The sequence below is a fragment of the Vanessa atalanta genome, chromosome 15 (genome assembly GCF_905147765.1).
Source record: "Vanessa atalanta chromosome 15, ilVanAtal1.2, whole genome shotgun sequence".
Lineage (NCBI taxonomy): Eukaryota > Metazoa > Arthropoda > Insecta > Lepidoptera > Nymphalidae > Vanessa > Vanessa atalanta.
The window spans coordinates 5143681-5163457 of record NC_061885.1 but is presented as its reverse complement, the minus strand read 5'-3'; the positions used below and the strand labels follow the sequence as shown (position 1 = coordinate 5163457).

The following is a 19777-nucleotide window of genomic DNA, read 5'->3' as shown; positions in this document are numbered from 1 at the left end:
TGTTAATATTTCATCACCACAAGACTTTAGTTGTAAGTGGTTTCGCAATCAAATCGAAACGTAATTGTTGACGTTTTACTATTTTTCTAACAAGACAAGCCAGTTGCCGTTCGGTTAAAGTTGAATCGTATCATATCCTTTATAAGTTAGTAAAATTGGGTTCACGTATTTAACGTAGGTTAAATCGCATAATAATTTTATCGATACTTACATGTATCATCTCTGTTTCTGTAAAATTATGTACAAACTTGCAGTTTGATAGCCTAAAATACATCATCACTATGGAATAACTAAAGAACCAGACAAAAGAAATAAAATAATAAAAGCGTGTTGAAAAATATAGCAACCTGAGAATTAAGAGCGTCTCAATTGATGTTTATATTCGTTTAATAATGCTAAGCACAGGTTATTGTTTTGAGAAATTTCACACCGTTATCATGTTTTTCTATTTATTAAATTTATTTAAATAGTTTTATATATATTTAATTAAACATAGGTATTATTATAACAATTAACCATGAATATTTAATATTATATTATTGTTATTGTAAAATAAAACGCAACTTTGTATTAGACATTTCTAACGTCACTAATGTCATATTATGAATGTGTCAGTCGTGTCAGGACGGTAAACATGTGGAGTGTAGGTATAAAAAGATCGTGAAAGATAACAGTGACTTACATTGAAAACATAACTTGAAATATGTGTTATAAATAGTACTTAATTTGGAAATTGGTTACTTAAAAAATAATATAAAAATGATTCCGGGGTACGGTGCAGTGACGCAGGCTCTCCTGGGAACACTATTCACGTGGGGACTTACAGCTGCAGGAGCCGGTTGTGTGTTTTTTATACGTGGTAAACACGTACGTAGTCTTCTTAACTAAAGTATATTTACGATTCTCCAGATATTTTCTAATTTAACTGTATGTTTTTAGAGAAAACTCCTCGATGTGTCACTGGGTTTTGCCGCTGGTGTTATGACAGCTGCTTCATATTGGTCGTTGTTAGAGCCAGCTATTGAAATGTGCGAAGCATCTGGTTTATACGGAGATAAAGGGCAGTACGCATTCGCCCCAGTCGCAGTGGGATTTCTGTTTGGAGCTGTATTTGTATTTGGAACTGACAGATTCTTAGACTATTTGGGAATAAATTCAACTAATATGATGATGAGTAAGTAGACTTATATAATATTATATGTCAGACAAAACTCATAATATTCTTGTGTTTATTTTCATTTTGAGCATTTAAAATATTTGTCTTTTACAAGATTCCAGTAGGATAATTAAAAAAAAAATTTGAACCTTAATAAATATATTATAAACCTTCAAATATATTATATACTCATATACAAACAAAAAACCTGTTACGTTTATGAATAATTCCTTGAAATAGTTTGGTACATTTAAAATAATATATATTGTCTTGAAGGCCGTTTAGTACATACAACATTTTTTTTAGTATACTTCCTGTTTTGTAATTACATTCCAATAGATTAAAATTAATAATATAAACATACTTTTTTGATTAAGTAATTAGTTTTAATAAAGATAAGTCTAGTAGTAGTAAATAAAATAAAATAGTATAATTAGGTATCATATTACAACAAAATAAATATCATAGTTATTGATATAGTTAAAATATGCTCAATCTTTACCAATCCATTAGCCATACATAGTATAAAAATATAAAACAAAGTCACTTCCCACCATCAGTATGGTTATATCTTTTAAGCTACTCAATAGCTTTTGGTGTCATTATCATCAATAAGAAAAAGGATTATTATATTTAATATATGCATATTATAGTAGAGAAAAGCTTTTCCATCCATTCTTTAATATAAAACTTGTATATAAACCTTATGTTAAGCCGGGTTGGGTTGATAATATGAAATAAAACTAGACACAAAAATTCTGGAACAATTTTTAACATTGATACAAAATTGTCATGTGACACGTATAATTAAACATATAATTATTTTTAATATGAACTATTATGCAATTGAAATTTTATATAAATATTTATATGTAGGAAACCAGGATACAATACTTTACAAAAACTTTCACATTCGAAAATCACCTTTAGCTTTTTATAAAGAAAAAGGCATAAGGCTAGAAAAAAGGATAGGGTAATGAGATGTTTTTTTCGTTGTTATACTTTAGCATAGATTTAAATAGTTAAATTTTAGTTAATTTAATCTCATTGACTTTGGTATGTCCAATTTATTTTTAATATGAATATTAAGGACTTCCGTCTCTTCATCAAACAGTCAAAGTAAGGATAGGCAAGACCCACCCAATAATCACCCCCTACTCAGCCATACATTAGGAAATACTACTTTACAATACTAAATTTAAGAGAAAAATGTTGAAATAGAGCCTTTGAAGTTTTATGAGCAATCCTACTTATAATATAATCTTTTTGTTATCACCTTTTTATGACATACAAATTATTTAGCGTACTATCAAAACTATGCTCTGATTACTTAAAGATTTGCTGTAAGATTATACAGGTTTTCAATTAATTTTATTTAATTTTGAAATCAGTTTAACAAGGCATATTTTAAAAGCAATATTGCTTAATTTTTACGAGGTTTCCTCACGATATTTTTCACACACACACACACACACACACAAATGAAACATATGAAAATTTCGTGTAGTACTTTCCCGGGTTTGTACTCGCAATCTTTGGTTAAGACGCAGGTGTAATAACCACTGGGACATCTCGGTTTTGTTAATTATATGTGAACATATCATGCAAAAGTAATTTCTTGATAGCTAACTGTACCTCTCGAGATAAATAGTTATTTAAAGTGCACCTTAGTGTATGTTTAACTAGTATAATTTATATATTCAAATAGTGATTCGTTTTGAAATACCACGACGCTATGGAAAAAAAATGAAACAAATGAGCTTAAGCTATTTGAAATCGGAAAACTAAATTGAAAATATTATCGGAAATAAAAATATTTCGTTAATATTACCGACAAAAAAAAAATTTTTCATAATACCTGGAGACGCACTATATAGACGATATAGGGCCACGTGATGGTATGTGGTCACAACCTCACATGGACCAGACCATTGGTACCATAATGTTTTTTAACTGTTATTTATATGGTCAATGTACCGCCAACCTATGGAACTAACAATAAGATGTTACAAAGGGACATCTTGTGCCTGGCTACTTACACTGGCTTACTCATCCTTCCAACCGGAACACAACAATTAGCTGTTTAGCAGTAGAATATGTGATTAGTACATGGGACCTAGATGGTCTTACACAAATCTAGGGTTTTATTTAATAGTAGGCTTAAATGGAAACTGTGAATAAAATGTTTAAGAAATTAAATATTTGACTTATAATATTCGTAAAAAAAAAAAACAAAATACGACATCAGACAATAATTGTAAAGTTTTAGTTAAATTTTAAATATTTTTATTCAGAATTATAAATAACAAATACCGAGACATACATATATCAATTCCAAATTTAGATCGACATGATTTCGTTTGATTGTGCGTTGATTACATTGATTTACTTTCAAATCAGCTGTTGCATAATCTCCTTCTGATTAATTTCGGTCAAGGCGTTAGTTTTCAAGAGACAATACTAGTGCACTCTTTATTTCCTCACTCTCATAATCTGATGGGACAGCATACCGTCACGAGCGGAACGAGTTCAGGCATAAGATTGAGGTTTTACGTGCTTACTGAGGCACGGTCTACTTTTCGTATAAGCAACGTTATTTCATTCTATAATATGCTTTCATTCTCGTTGATTTCTAGCTAGGAACATCATCCATGTTCGTATTCGAAACAATTTGAAAAGCGTCCCTTATAAATGCGTCCTGTTTTTGTTAGGAATTATAAAAAAAAGGTTTTTTTAATTCCTGTTATTTTAAGAGATTTGTTTTCCCTTTAATATTTTCTACGACAAAGTTTTGTCTTTTAATTCAATTACTTATTAATTTTATGATAAATATATTAATAAAATTTATATAATTAATTATTTATTTGTGTATGACTTTGTAAATGAGGAAGTCGTCGTCGTATTTAATTAAGTAAAGATATTTGCCTTCATTTACGGTTCGTCAGTAAAGTCTAGAAACCGCCAATCTTCTGTTCGTTCGTTAATTACATAATTTATTGAGTTAAAGTTTTGACCATACATGTCCCACGCGTATGTAAATCCTACTTTATAAAAATACTGGCTTTAGCCCGCAGCTAAGGCCGCGTGTTAGGTAGAGGGGCAGTCATCAGTTGTAAGGTATAAAAAAGAAGCGTTTGTCTCCTTCCTCGGGGTTAAAGCTTGATTCATACCGAACTTCATCAAATCAAGTTCATTGTTTTAGCTATGTACAATAAGCGTAACAGACAGAAAGACAAAATTACTTTCGCATTTTTATACTAATATAGATGTCAAAAGCACGTTATTAAAATTAAATAAGAATACATTTTTTTAACCGATTTTTAGTAAAATCTTTTTTTAATAAAGATTTTACTAAAAATGTCACTCAAAAATTTTATAATAGTGTTAATTAATAACATTGACTAAATAAAAAAAATAACTAGCGTAATTTAGTCTTCTTACTGTTGCTATGTAAGCGACTTAAATAGGTAAGTAATTTTGAAAATTTAAAAATAGAAATAAAGAAGAATTAGGAATATTGTATGTGAGAGAAAGTTAACAACTACATACATATGACTATAACTGTCGAAAATTCAGCGATATCCGATAAATGCTATTTTACCATTTATTATCTTACATAGTTATGTTAATTAGATTATTGTAATAATTAAAGGACAATGACCTGACATTTGCGATACATATAACTACAAATTACATATGAGATATTAAACTAAACGAAAATACTGATCGGTGTTCAACTTACGCGAACAGTTAGTTTAAATAATAAACGAGATTTATGCACGTTAAGATTTCTTCTATCTTATCAGGGATGAGAGGAGCTTGTAACACGTGCTCCTGACGGGCGACTTATTCAAGACCATGTTATCTTTTATTGACAATGAATGGCTCTTTATGCTAATGTAGTAATATGTGTACATGGAATACGTATAAAGTTGATAATCTGACGTTACATGACTTCTGTGCATTCTTGATTTCAGTTTAAACTACGGTAATAAAATAATATTATAATATTTATTTAAATAACGTATTCGATTTTTGGATCTTTAGTAACAAGAAATCAATATAGATCAGAAGCGCATTAAGTTCTGTGCCTTCTATAGGCTGAGCCAAATATGATTTAATAAACAAACTATTTATTTTGGAGTATCGTATCCTCAAAACCTCCAGTAAACAAAATTCAGCGGTCGCAAAAAAAACGGCGATCGTAAATTTGGTGACGTACGCTATGTATAGACCAGCTGAGCCTTCACTGAACGTAATTTTGTATCTTGAATCGGCTGTATGTGTATTCAGCTTTATAATCTGTATTCAGGAAAAGTATTTAAACTAAAAATAAGTTAAATAGTTTGTTTGAAAGAATCTTTATTGTTTCATGATTGCATTTATGCGGGTATTTTGATATTTTTGCAGGCAAATGAAACACGCAACATACATGGCGTCTCTCCAATTTTTTAAATTATGATTGTGGTTTTATCCGTGGAAATTAACTGTCAGTCAGTTTTTCCAGTAAAAGTTTTTATATGTAACACGATCTGGAGATTTCTTTATTTATACGTCACAATATATTTACAACAATACTATGTTTATTCACAGTAGCATTGATCACTTTGATAAAATCAGTGATAATCATTGTATTTACACAAGAAGTAAGGTTAAGCTTAGAACGCCAAGTTTCCGACTCCGCAAAGTCAATAAATCATTCTTGGGGCAAGGTATCCGCTTCTATAATAAAATTCCGCAGACATTTTTAACTTTGCCGTTTCATAGATTTAAGTTATTTGTAAAAAATACATTGGTAAAGAAGGCATATTATTCGATACAAGATCATATTGATGATAAAAAAGCGTGGTGTTAATGCTTGTTGACTTCCAGGCAGGAGACATAACATACATATATCATTGTATTTAACTAATATGACTGTTTTTTATATGTTGAAAAAGAGTAACTACTGAGTTTCTTGCCGATTTTTCTCGGTAGAATCTACATAATTACGCCGAACCGGTGGTAGTTTTAATTAGCCAACCAACAATACTTAGTTTTGTTTTTCGGTTTGAAGGAGTCTAAATACTGCATAACGGGCAAAACATCTCAGTTCCCAAGATTGGTGGCGCATTGATGATGTAAGGGATGGTTATTTTTTATGGTCCCAATATCTATGGGCGGTGGTGACCACTTCCAAACAGGTGGCTAGCATGCCTATCTATTTTAGATAAAATAATAAGTAATAACTATGTTTATTCTCTTCAAGGAAATCATATTGTCATGCTTCTCTAATTTGACAAGTCTTTCAGATGACACTTAAACCGAATCTATTTGTAACTACTGCAGATTAAATGAAACAATCAAACGCTTACGTACTTATTATTTAATTCTCAGCAATAACAAAAACCAACAATTCAAAAGAGAAGATCGAAGATCTGGAAATGATGACGGCTCTAAACAGGCGGTCATCCAACCCTACACTGGTTACTATGGAGACGCAGCCCGCAGATTTCGCGGACTGTATAACAAATCAGCACACTGCACAGAGGCGGCGTGGTCACCATCATTCTCAGAATTCATTGGTTCGTATATTCTAATCAGTATCATCTAACCCGATCACATTTTCACCTTTTTCATTTGCGAATTGTTATTTCATCCAGTGCCTTTTCAACACTTTTACTGCTAGGTAAAGGTCCCCTTAATAAAGCACGAAATCAATTTTAACCACCGGGACCCATCAGGTCAGAACAGACCAAAACAACGATTTTAGTTTAAGATTTACGTTCATCCCACCAAGATAACAACCACCTCGGCTCACCCTACATACAAATTGAATAAAAACTAACCTTACATACAAATTGAATAAAATCGTTGGTGACAGTTATTTAAAAAACTATTTGTAAATTTTCAGAAAACAGATGGTGGCGAAGGCGATCGTCGCGACAGTGTGGCGCGTGCGTTAGAAGCGCGTCAGTCGCAGTGGAAGAGAATAATGCTCCTCGTGGTCGCCATCACCGTCCACAACATACCCGAGGGGCTGGCGGTGGGCGTAGGTTTCGGCGCTGCAGCGTCTTCCTCGCAAGCCTCATTCCAAAGCGCCAGGTCAGTGTCATTTTAGGTACTAAATCTAAAAATATACAAGCCGCTACATGCACCATTAAATTACTATAGAAGTAGTACTACAGATATTTCGGACTTCCACCTGACTAAGTACATTAACTTCAGTATAATCGTAACATTACATATGTACCAACTTATATGGAAAATATATGCATTAAAATGAATTGTACTTCCGTGACGTCATTAAATATGAAATATAATCATATATAACATATATCAATATATTAAATAAATATCCTCATTTATAACGTTAAATTGTCACGAGTTAATGTTACTTATCGTATACTACCCCTCTTTATTTTGGTATAGTAGGTTAAAAAGCTTCTGCATGCCATTGTTTTTCTCAACAATGAACGTGTTTCAAAGCGATATAGAGAGGCTTGCAGCAGTTATTGTGTTATTAGTTAAAAATTCGTTACACTGTTAAAAGCTATATACATTATACTAAATAAAAATAACTTCCAAAACCAGTTTTCCACGCGCAGTTTCGGTTGACAACGTGTAAGCAAAATTCATGATGATCAGTCAGATGATAAAAGCGTAACTAACAAACAAACAAAAAAAACAAACTTACGTAGGATTATATTTAATATTTAAGGAAATGCAACTGTTAAGTTTAATTAAATAAATCTACGATAATAATTGAACAGATTTATATTTAATTCAATTACTACTATCTAATGTACGTATGTGTATGTAAATAATAATGTACTATCTATGTCTATGTATAAAAATGCCACTTAATATGTGTGTGTCCGAGTGTAATCTACCAGAATATTTCCATAAGTATAATATAGATTTTCTTTATATTTATTCCAGTTTAAGTGTCATATGAATTGGTTGTGTAGTTTATTCTTAGTATAATCAAGCATACCGAGGAAAATCAAACTATATTTAAAAAGATGATACATAATCCTCTTCAGTTTTGTTATGTTATTGGTTAACTGTAATTATTTCATAAAATTCCAACTTTGTTTTATAAATAAATCGTATAATTATTTGCTGTATTTATATTGAAAATATTCGTTCATAAAATATTGTAAGTTAAGTTGCTTACCAATATTATAAAGAAACGTACTTAATTGTCATTACTATAGTATATATTGTTCAAAACCTTTAAACCTAGATAGAGATAGATAGAGTATATGTTCGTCAAGTTCAAATTTTATCAAATATACATTATTGAAATGAATTCAAGGAGTATTACAATACTAAATATGTGGAAAACATATTGTTATTAGTTAGTAACTTGTTGATTGTTGTTAAAATCTCGGCTTTGTGGCTCCTCTCAAACACTGACCATTCAAGCAGAAAATATCATAAACAAATGGAACAGTCCTCGCTACCGGAGACAGATCCGTCGAAGATAACGTTTATTCATTTTCATCAATAAAGTCTAATGACTTTTATTAAGACGGAATTCGAACCCAGTATTAAATGATCTTCATTCGTAATAAGCTAGCTAGACGATGGGTAATATCCTTCGTGACAATGAAAATAAAAGCTTTTTTCGTATTATAAGTATTGTAAACGATAAGTCAGAGAAAACTTGTCTAAATAAAATTAACAGGTAGAATAAATTCAAATAAAAAAACTTAAAAAAAAAGCTTTATATAAATGCTCTAAAAAGAAGAAAATAAAATTTTCCTTTAAAATTGTAACTATCAATTTATAACCTCATTATACACAATTTCTTTAATCATAAAAGCTTGTCGCGAGGTTTTCGTAAGTACATACATAGAAGTATTTAAATAAATAGAAATAAAGAAAAAAAAATTAAACTTAGCAGATTAAATTACTATATTATATTTGTGTTGTTGATGTTTTTCGATTTACTCTCAACAAGCCCTATCATTCATTGGATACCTATATTATAGAAGTGCATAAAAATAACTATTCTTCCATCTCGAATGTTCCACAATACTGAAGTTCAGTTCATAATGACGTCAAGCAGCTTATCGTGTATTGTCATCTAAACTTAACGTGTATACAAAATTTCAGCCAAATCGGTTAATGATATCTGCTTCAAAATTGAGTGGCAAGATTCCACTCGCACATACATATATACATACATTGCAAGTTAAATAAACGCTTTTAATAAAATCTGCGAGTAACATCAATGATAATGTTGTTATATGTATAAGTTTACACTTTATTTCACATTGAACATAAAATCCAAAATATGGAGACACGATAATAATAAATATTTATTTTTAATAATAGCATTTTAAATGATAAATGTATGATATAAAAAGATTAGGAAAATAATTTTTTTTATCGTAAGTAATGCTTATTATAAATCACCACTAAACTTTGAATTTCTAAGCGCCCAGAAAAATCAAGTATATATTAGTATTCGTTATAAAAGTCGTAGAAATGTCAATCATTAGCAAAATGTGAAACCGATAGACAGTTCTTAAATATGTTATAGACCTATTCAACTACGATGGCGTATCACTCCACGTTAAATTAACTTCTAATAAAACAAACTTACCAAATACATATTTAATTTAAATTATAGGAAATTTTTAATTGGAAAGCGATATCTCGATTTAAATTCTTCACCCGTAAACATTTCGATATGATGTCATGGTATTGATAATGTATATTAGAAACGACCTTCAGTAGTAGATTCTGGCGAAAGATTCCAATGAGATGTGATGCGCTAATTATGAACATTTTATTTCTGTTTCCATTTAAATAAGTTGATACGTAGTGTTTATTGTAGAAATACTGAAAACTATAGAAATAACGCGTATAGTACTTCAGTCACGTCCATCCAAAAATCGTACAGTACTTTACAAAAACGATTGTTAAAAATAAAAATTATATTTAAAATTTTTATAATATATAAAATCTCGGTTCTAGATTATTTTGAGCCGTTCCTTCGAGTAATTTACCAAAATAACTTATTGTAATCAAAACTAAGCCAACACGTACAATTTCAACTCCGCAGGATAATATTAATTGATTCTAATTTAGCTTGCAATCTTTGACCGAAACAAAACGACACAAGTTCAATAAAACTTGCAAAAACACATACAATTTTAACTTTATCCTATACTAATAAGTGTCAATGACGTTTTAATGAATAGCAATAGTTGCAAATATTGCGAGCCTCTGCAGTCCCAGATAAATAAGTTATTTACGAATAGGACTTTAGTTTTATACAAGCATTCAGTGCAGATAACCCCTCGTCGTGTTTTTTTTCGAATCGAATGTCGAAAAAGATTCGTAGAAGATTTGGGAAGAGCCAACTGAATGTTAAATACCGCCTTGATGCGGTCGGTCGTGTTGTTAAATATCATGTTAGCCAATGCAAAAGTAATTATGAATACTATTTTGTACCGAATTAGGTGTGTTACTTAAAAGTTGATCTAGTTTGGCACCAAATGAAACGCCATGACCCATGAATTGCTTTGGCCAGTTAAGTTAATCTATATTTAAACGATGATTATCTTATATTGCGCTGATTGGAAATGTCTTTTCAATATTTATCGAAACGATAGCGTCAACGAATACATAAATAATCGATAAAAAGTACTTAGGAATCTCGGTATAACTCAAGAAGTTTAAAAAATATATATAAATAGAAACGTACAGCGCAACCTCTTTTTCGCTACCAATACTACAATGTCCACTAATACTGCCATCTAACGGTAGAACGTAGAAGCTTATCAACTATTTATTTTCAGTCGTTTAGTTTCGTAATGTCAAATGTTAGTCGCTTGTATGTTTCATCAAATAGATGGCGCTACTCGTTATGTGGTAAAACTTTGAATACAGTGTTTCTTATACTTCCACATATTATAGTATCCACGTTATATAATACAAATTAATAAAAATAGGATTAAATTATATTAATATCAGTTATTCATTTCTATTTTATTACAATCAGGTCTAAATATAGAGATATAGTACATGTATGTATCTCTGATTGTCTCAGTACTAATACATAATATATAGGAATATTTTTATGTAGCAATAAATAAAGGTGAGTGAGTTTAACATAAATTGTAATCGTAAAGTGACCTAAATATTACATAAAGAATAATGTTTTTCAATAATTACCAATTATGGTAAAGTCTATTGTGCGCACGATTCGACGTATAATGCGTCGCCATTTTGTTACGTCAGAAGGAACGCGAGGCACCGGAGGGCGCCGTTGCAGGAATTTCATTGATAACTTGGCGTGAGCAGAATAAAACTAGTTGCGCTATGAACTCATCACGGACTAGATTCCAATTAGATTAGGCTCTATATTTTTTTTATTCCGTTAACGAATTTCTAAGCGTCACGTATCCTGTATCCTTAGTAGATACCATTATTAGAAGAAAATGTTTCAAATGCCCCTCCTGGTTACCAAATATCATAAATTTCTGGGCCATGTTATAAAGTTTCATCTATATAGTATCTAAGTACATAGTTTTATTTGCATTGATAAGAGGAATGCGTTAGACGATTTAAGTATGTATTTCTAAATCAATTAAATATAGTTTTTAATATGCTTTTATATGATTAGTGTTAATATGTGTTAACTATTTTTGACTAAAGAAATGTAAAAAAATGGTCGGTTGTGTGACTAAACGAAACGAGTTACTGATTTGAAATAACATCGGAAAGTTGTCAAATTGTAATATCATCGCGTTTTTGTAAATTTCACTTTTATAACGTAGACGGCCGGTCATAACTGTCACGGCTCGGGCCATTTCGTAAGCTATAAATAATCTATATTTTGTGAAAGAAAAAAAACTGGGAAATTGTATCGTCTCGTTTCATCGATCGTTTGGCATGGAGGAGCCGTCACACGCCTACTTACTGTGTCTGCATGGTGATCGCGACGCCTACTGCTAGAGTTAATTTTGTCAATAAGTGATTATGAAACGTTTAACGCGCTGTTTCAGCACTGATTAAAGCTGACATACATTACGGGTGGATCGTCGAAAATGTCAATTCAATGCGATTTGTAGCGATGACGCCAATTTTTCGGGAGCGTTTTAAATTTTTATTCGTATCTAGTGTTAAATTAGTTTTTCGGCAACATTTTTGAAACATACTTTTTATTAGAATTATTATAGGATGCTTGTAACAAGAAAATAAATAATTATAAAGGTTCTACATAAGTGCCTTATATATTAAATATATTGTTAAAACCGTCGTATAAGTTTTCGTTTGATCATAAGAGAGGAGACGCGGTACTAGAATTGGCGAAGACGGTTCATTTGTAGATGCGGCGAGTGGAGCCAAATCGCGTGGCGGGTGAGGGCATCGACCCGCGCCGGCACAGACGTTGCCGTCACCGCCGCCGACGCCGTTTGGTGAAACTATTTCACTGAAAAATCCGCAGGCCCGTCGTATCATTGAAGTCAACCTTGACAATTTGTCGCGTCGTCTATACCGCCGCGTGGGTGCCCCAGAGTACCTATTCATAACCGTTAAATATTGCCAATTCACAGCCTCGTAGATATTTTCAAAAAAGGCGATGTCGAAAATTATAAAATATATAAAATGAATTTCAGAGTGCTCGCTCTAAAGTTTCTTGATCTTTTCATAATTATAATAATGATTCGTATAATTGGCATTTCCTCAAGACACAATGCATCTATTTCTGTTACGTACGAAAAGAGATCCGCAAGCCGTCCATGTGTCACTATTTGTAACAGATTTTTATTTTTAGAACCTATATGTCACAACTGCAAGTCTAACTCTGTGCCTTGATTAAAAATAGGTCGATAATTATATTATCTTTATAAATATATAAATAATTCAGTTTTATTGAAAAATTGACTCAAACTTTTCTAAGATTAACTATTAAGATCCCCTTATTATTAACATAAGAATTCAAAAGTGTATATTGACATTGACGTTTTTTTTTTACTTATGAGCAAAAGAATATGAGTTAAACGTCGTCGAACAATAGAAAGATGATTCAAATAAACTGCCATTTTAATAATTCATTCATTTTAAGATTTTTTATACTTATCTTTAGAACGATTTTCTTCTCAATTTAATTTTCTTTTTCACTTTATGTATCACATAAAGTTTGTTAACTTTCGGTTCTTAAAATTATATGATAGTTTTTAAATTAACAAACCTATTGAGGTGTGGTTGTCAAAGTCATTATTTAGATACTATACTAAATACATAGTCGCTGAACGCATAAATTAGTTCGTTTTATGAAGTTCACTTGATATTTTTTAGCGCGAAACATTCTTAACGGAATTATTTTGAACTACCTACTCTGTCTATTATATTCATCGTTCAAAAAAAAAACAATCATAGAGCAAATGTACCCACATGACGTTATGCTCGTTTGTCGCATCAACTTTAGCGCGCGACTTTGCTCTTGTAAACGGCTTAGGCGCAATTATAACTTAATTAAGTCGAATTCAAAATTATATTTTAAAGATTATATAATATTGTTTCCTTGTAAGTGCAAGTTGAAATGTTATTAAGAGAATACTCAATTATTGATAATTGATTATAGTTGTTTTCGAAAGGCAGCCAATAGGTTATTTGATGCCCATAATAGTACTTTAAGGAGTATAAACCAGTTCTTATACTATGCTTTGCGGTACTCATATTTCACTACACAGCTGTGTTCTATGAGTATCGCCGTTTGCCAGGAGAATAAATGTTTAGTTGTTGGTACGCACTCAAACAGGCATGCAAAAGTTCAGTAAAAAGCATGTGGTTACGTATTTATTACATAACGTATGTTATATTTTACCAAAGTACATGATTTACTTTAAACATCTTATCTTTAAATATCTTTATATAATGAAATCATCAACATACAAAATGAACAAATTAACGAAAAAATGAAAATGTTGATGCGATTTTTTTTATTTTTTCTCTTATATTCATATCCATGAAGTTAAAAATCTAATTTTAAGAGTGAACAAATCCCAAGCGAAAATTAAAAAATCTTTATATAAAATACCACCGCTTCCGACATCTTGAATGAAATATAATTACAAGTTTTGCGTAATCACCACATCGATAAGTAAAATCATACAAGGAAAAATTTATAATAAAAGTGTATACGGATGCTGCTTTCACAATTATATACCTTAAGAAAGCGAATGAAACCATGTATAAAGTAATAAAACACGATTTGTATCCTCATTTTTATGTTTTTTTATAGAACTTTGTTTATCAAATCGTAACACAGAAAGAGTTTCGGTTCGATGAATGAGAGTGAGCCAGTGTAAAGACAAGGACTTGCTGGAAATTCTTTTCCTCATAACGAGAATCTTTGGAGTTAATCTACGCTGCTTAAAACGCGTTTCGGGGTTTAATAATATAATTAAAAAGAAAAAAGATTTATAAAGTACATGAAGTCAGTGCTGCTGACGCCAGCATTGGAATTGAAAAAAAAAGTCGGTTAAATCGATGTAATCTTTCACTTTGGGCCATCACTCTAACGACATTTCTTATATATATATATATATATATAATATTTATAATCTAAAATCTTGGTTGTTGTTGGGTAAAAAAGTTAATACATCAATAAGATATCACAGTTATTTTAAAAAATATCCTATTAAAAAATTTAAAGCTCATGTCAAAAAAATATCAATAAATAAGGCATATTACTCAATACAAATATTAAAAAAAAAAAAAAGTGAACAACAAATAAATTGATTTTTAGGTAGGATTAAAAATTCAATTATACTTTACTGACATACTATGTAAATAAAATGGTGGAAAAGAGTAACTACTTTACAGTTTCTTGCTGGTTCTTCTCGGTAGAATCGACATTCCGAACCGGTGGTAGTTTTACATTTAATTTAACATTGTAACATGACGATTCAAAAGGTCTGTTATGAGCCTCGAAGCTCGAAATGTTGACTACAACACCATATTTTGAATATGCCAGGGATATTCTGTCTACAATAATATGTATTTTTATAGTAATTCCATTCTACGCATAATAATCTATAATTTAATTGATTCAACTCAGCTGTCATAAAAAATGCATAGAACATACAAATTATGCCACTAATTCCCAATTTCTGAAACGCTGGTCAAAGCGAGAATTACTAACGTGACGATATTGGTCGCCTGTTGTGTCTTTGATAGATTTCTTAAAATATATCGCTATCTTTTCTACTATTGTTTACATATTGTATAAAGGAAAATATAAACTAAAATCTCCTTTTATTATATTCCTTGGTATATCTTACTTTTTAAACTTATTAGTATAAGATATTATTTGCTTGCCCTTATTATGGGTTGGTAAAGTGCTTCTTTTTCTGTCGTACATTTCTATCACTAGTAACGCAGCTACTTTTTTCGCACGGTCCATCTTTTTTTTCGATTTTCGTTCATAATATCCATTTTAAACAATTTGGTTTTAATATTCATCTCTTCGATTCAAAATTCCTTGCAATTTTGGGTTGATAATTTCGTCTTTGAAAGACGGTGACTTTCGTAAGATTATTTAAAATTTAATATCCAAGATCTATAGGAGAAGCCTTACGCCCTGAATCCTTCGGTCGGTCCTAGATTTTATGACAAACTACTGATAATGATCGTTAATTTTAGTCACTTAAAATTTCTCGCGCTCTAGAAAAACCAATAAACAGTTAAGAATTCTAAGAATAAAATACTATGATAAACGATTCCTTCCCTTCGTTTAATTATTTTTACATATCGCGTTCATTTTTGACATCGCTCAAGATTTGCATCGTGTGTGATAAAAGAATAAAAATTAACATAAAAGAAATCACATAATATTATTATTATATATGATATGATATGAAATCGTTATATATATATTTTATTCTTTATTCTAAAAGAAATGCAGATAGTTACTTTTAGTTACTTTCAGTTAGATTCTGCCTATATATATCGTATTCATTAAATAATGTTTGGTAGGTATTGTGTTAAAAAAATAAACAGATTTCCTCATAAATATCATTCTTCTAGTTATGTAATCTTAGAATATGTATTTGAGATATTTAGTTTTTAATTTATAAAATAACCAAAAACTATTCGTCTACCTCTCTTTTTATTTTAATTGCAATTTAAATAAAATGTAGACAATAAAACACCTCGTCGTTCAACAACGCTTTCCTGGAACTTGGGCTGGAGATGCCTAAAAGACCCCCGTGGTTTTCCCTTGGAATTTTATAATAGACTGTATGTTATTCCAAAACTATAATAAATTGTTTTTTTTTCCAAGAATTATCTTAAGACAAACTTTTCTAAATAATTCGTCTAATCTTTACGTAATTACGAATGTTTCCACTTCGTTTTGTGAAGACGACCAAAAACAATATATCATGCAGATATGAGTTGAATATTATCAGACGGCGGTAATTCAGGTCTGGGCAGAAAAAGTTGATCGCTTGCTCTGGATGATGGCGGGAAATGAGATAACTATACTATCCTGTTAACAATTTCATTGTTTCTTGCTTATTATGCAAATCGACTTATATCTCATTATACGAATAATTCTCACTTCGTCTAGTATAGACTATCTTTACCGCAAAATATTAAACTAACGTCTCAATAGAAGTATCAATCTATTATAACTAATTGCATGTATTTTAACTATAGATTTAACAATGAAATTAAACTCTCTCATGGGAAGACGTTTGACGATAAAATATACAAAAATGTTTACCTTTTCTTAATTTATGAATGAGGATAGAAGATAAAAATATGTTAATACACAAGTGATGTCTCAAAGCATCACAAGAACACTCACTGCGGCAATTTATTTGTCATATTCCGAGAAGAGCGATGTACGAACCAATAACTGTTAGCAGTTAACCGTGTCTCGTATTCATGTAGATAAGTGGCAAGCTAGCGGTGTACCGGCAGGCCCGAGGTGGTCGGATGGCCCTGAGGAGCGGAGGGTGGCGCCCGAGTATAATGGGAGTCGGCAACCGCTTTGTGTCCGTCGCTGTTATTATGCAGATTAACACCGCCGGGAATTTGTTCAAATATCGTAACGAGCGCTCCTCCCGGCGCCGGCGCCGATCGCGCTGTTGTAATTTACGATTCGAGCCTCGGGAATGTGTCGGCGTTCGCTCCTTCTACGGAATTTGGAGCCGTTTTGTCCATTTTATATTACGCCTCCTGCCCGAGACTGCTGTTGAAGATTTTGGGGTGCAATTAGTTTATTTCATTTTGTTCGTTGCCTAATGTTCACTTTGAATCGCAAAACGTACACAATAGTGACCATCACGTATTCAATAAAAATATTTATTTATTTAAGACAAATTCTCAAACAATTATTTACTTGGCATACGATTATACGCTTACAGTAAACCATGGCAGGCAATAAATCAATAAAATTTAAACCCCAAAAACGAACCTCAGCTCAATTATTAATTAAATGGCAAGATGGCAAATAATTCTAATCAGTTTTTATTTATTTGAATAATATATTTGACAGTACTATCACAATACTCTCATTTAAACATTTATGATTTACTATTTACTAAATTATTATAATAAACGGTTTGAGCAGCACGGGGCAGAAACTCTATAGAACCAATTATTTGAAAGCTTAATAAAGCATGGCGTCTGAAATTCCGCGCACATTTAGACATGAGTTAAGCAGCAAAGTGAAATAAATGGTTGGGAGTAGCGGCGGAGGGGAGAGGAGGTCCGGCCGCATTCCTCCGGAGCCTCCGACCCTCGCATGCCGAACTTTCTGCCGCTTTCCCAGGATGGAATGCCAGCCTGCCTAATGTTACACATACATTTCTAACATTTAAATTATCTACAGCTTTTGTTTTATGTGCGATGTAGAGAAATGTGAATTACTTGTTTTTATTCTGTTACGTTGTAGACTATAATTTGTATAAAATACATTGGAATAAAAAAAAAACACGTTTTTAATATTACTTAAAAATTATAATTGCACGAAGAAATATTTTAAATATTCTAAATCTTAGTGTTCGCTAAATAAATAATATTTATTAAAATTAGCCAAAAATGAATTATTTGACGTTTTGTAATTTTTTATTATATTAAGGGTACAGTGTTTATGTACCTATATTAATTTTAAATCGTTTATTCGAAAAGAGTCCTCAAAGTAATGAACATAAGTTGCTAAATCGTCCGGCTGGTAAGATGGTAGTCCCAATTAACTTGCGCCGCGAGCTTGACTTCTAACAAAAGCATAACTGATGTGGTGGAGATAGCAGTGATTAGCAGTTACTTATACAGCTGATATAATTCCTTTGCATAATTACAAACGTATGACTTACAATGAAAGGTACATTTGGTATTGTTTTTTTAAAGATTTCGATGCAGTTCCTTTAACTTTACAAGCTAAGTATGTATTTGTTTTCATAAATAATTGTATTGGGCTATGTATATTTAAAACCAAAGGGCAATTTAATACAGCCTGTGTAAAAATCATTTGCTTATTATGGAGTAGTATAGATCTTTATAGTATAGTTGGTTTTATTAATACTTAATTTTTGAATTAAAAGGCACCTAAATATTGTAGCCTGTTGTACACTTAATATGTAAGCTTGCAGTATGTTATGTAAGTTTTAACAATTATTATGTTACTGCTGGGTTGAAACTGAATAATAAATAATAATTAATTAAATTTAACTTACTATCGTTCAACGTTATTGGTATTGGAAAGGGCGCGCGTTCACCGAACGTTTCACGCAATCGTATGTACCTTAGCCCCCAATTAACATTTGCGGAATATTTAGCAGATGTTTCGCTTGTCGCAAAAAATAAATAACTGCATGTATGTACATGTAAGCTAAACGCTACTAAACAGGGAGGGCGCGGGTGGCGGGCCACGGGCCGGATTCACGAGCGTTGCACTTGTTTTTACGCACGCGCGCACCGTGTGGTGCATGACCCCAATGGAATGTACCACGTGCACTAGCCGATGGAATGCGCAACTGTTTACTTTTTCATTTTTTCCCTCCTTCCACCACAAACAATACCTTTTCATGCTATTTCATAACGAATTCTTTATGCCCGTACTTTCTAATCTGGCTTGTGTATTGACATTTTTTATTTTGTAACGATTGTACATTGCTCACTTGCGATTTTACTTTTTCAATTTTTTAGCTCAGGATAGTTTTTTTTGTAATATTAATAATAAATATATTCTTTAATTATTGTTTCATTTTTATTTAATAATTTATGACCTAAAATTGTAGAAATAAGCATATTTATGCTTATTTTATCCAACATACAGATATTTATCACCGATACCAAATACGCATTGTATGCGAAGACTGCCTCTCGCATGTCATGGGCTCACTTGCCGCGCTTCTTCCACTCCCGAAATAGAGGGTTCAGTAAACGGGAACGCATAAAGCAAAGGATATTTGGCGAAAGCCAGGCACGATGCCGGAAAGCGTACCGGAAGATGCGCGCTCTAGATGCGCTTTTACGATTTCCTGTGCGCCGGCGCACGCCGGACACTCGTCCACTAATGACTCATTGCTGTCTGATTATTTTCATTCAATATTTCCCCCTATGCATCATCCACTGACTGTATTATACGTAAGATTCCTTGAG

At 31.5% G+C, this 19777-nt stretch overlaps 1 protein-coding gene across 1 annotated transcript in view; it reads left to right on the top strand.

Annotated features, from left to right (window-relative positions):
• The first annotated feature begins 624 nt into the window (after window positions 1-624).
• LOC125069465 (zinc transporter ZIP11) overlaps window positions 625-19777 on the top strand; it is a 51584-nt gene continuing 32431 nt past the window's right edge. The window contains exons 1-4 of the mRNA XM_047678969.1: window positions 625-867; window positions 940-1174; window positions 6533-6720; window positions 7050-7240. Of these exons, the coding sequence (XP_047534925.1) occupies window positions 760-867; window positions 940-1174; window positions 6533-6720; window positions 7050-7240 (722 nt within the window). The 5' untranslated portion in view covers window positions 625-759. The remainder of the gene's footprint in view (window positions 868-939; window positions 1175-6532; window positions 6721-7049; window positions 7241-19777) is intronic.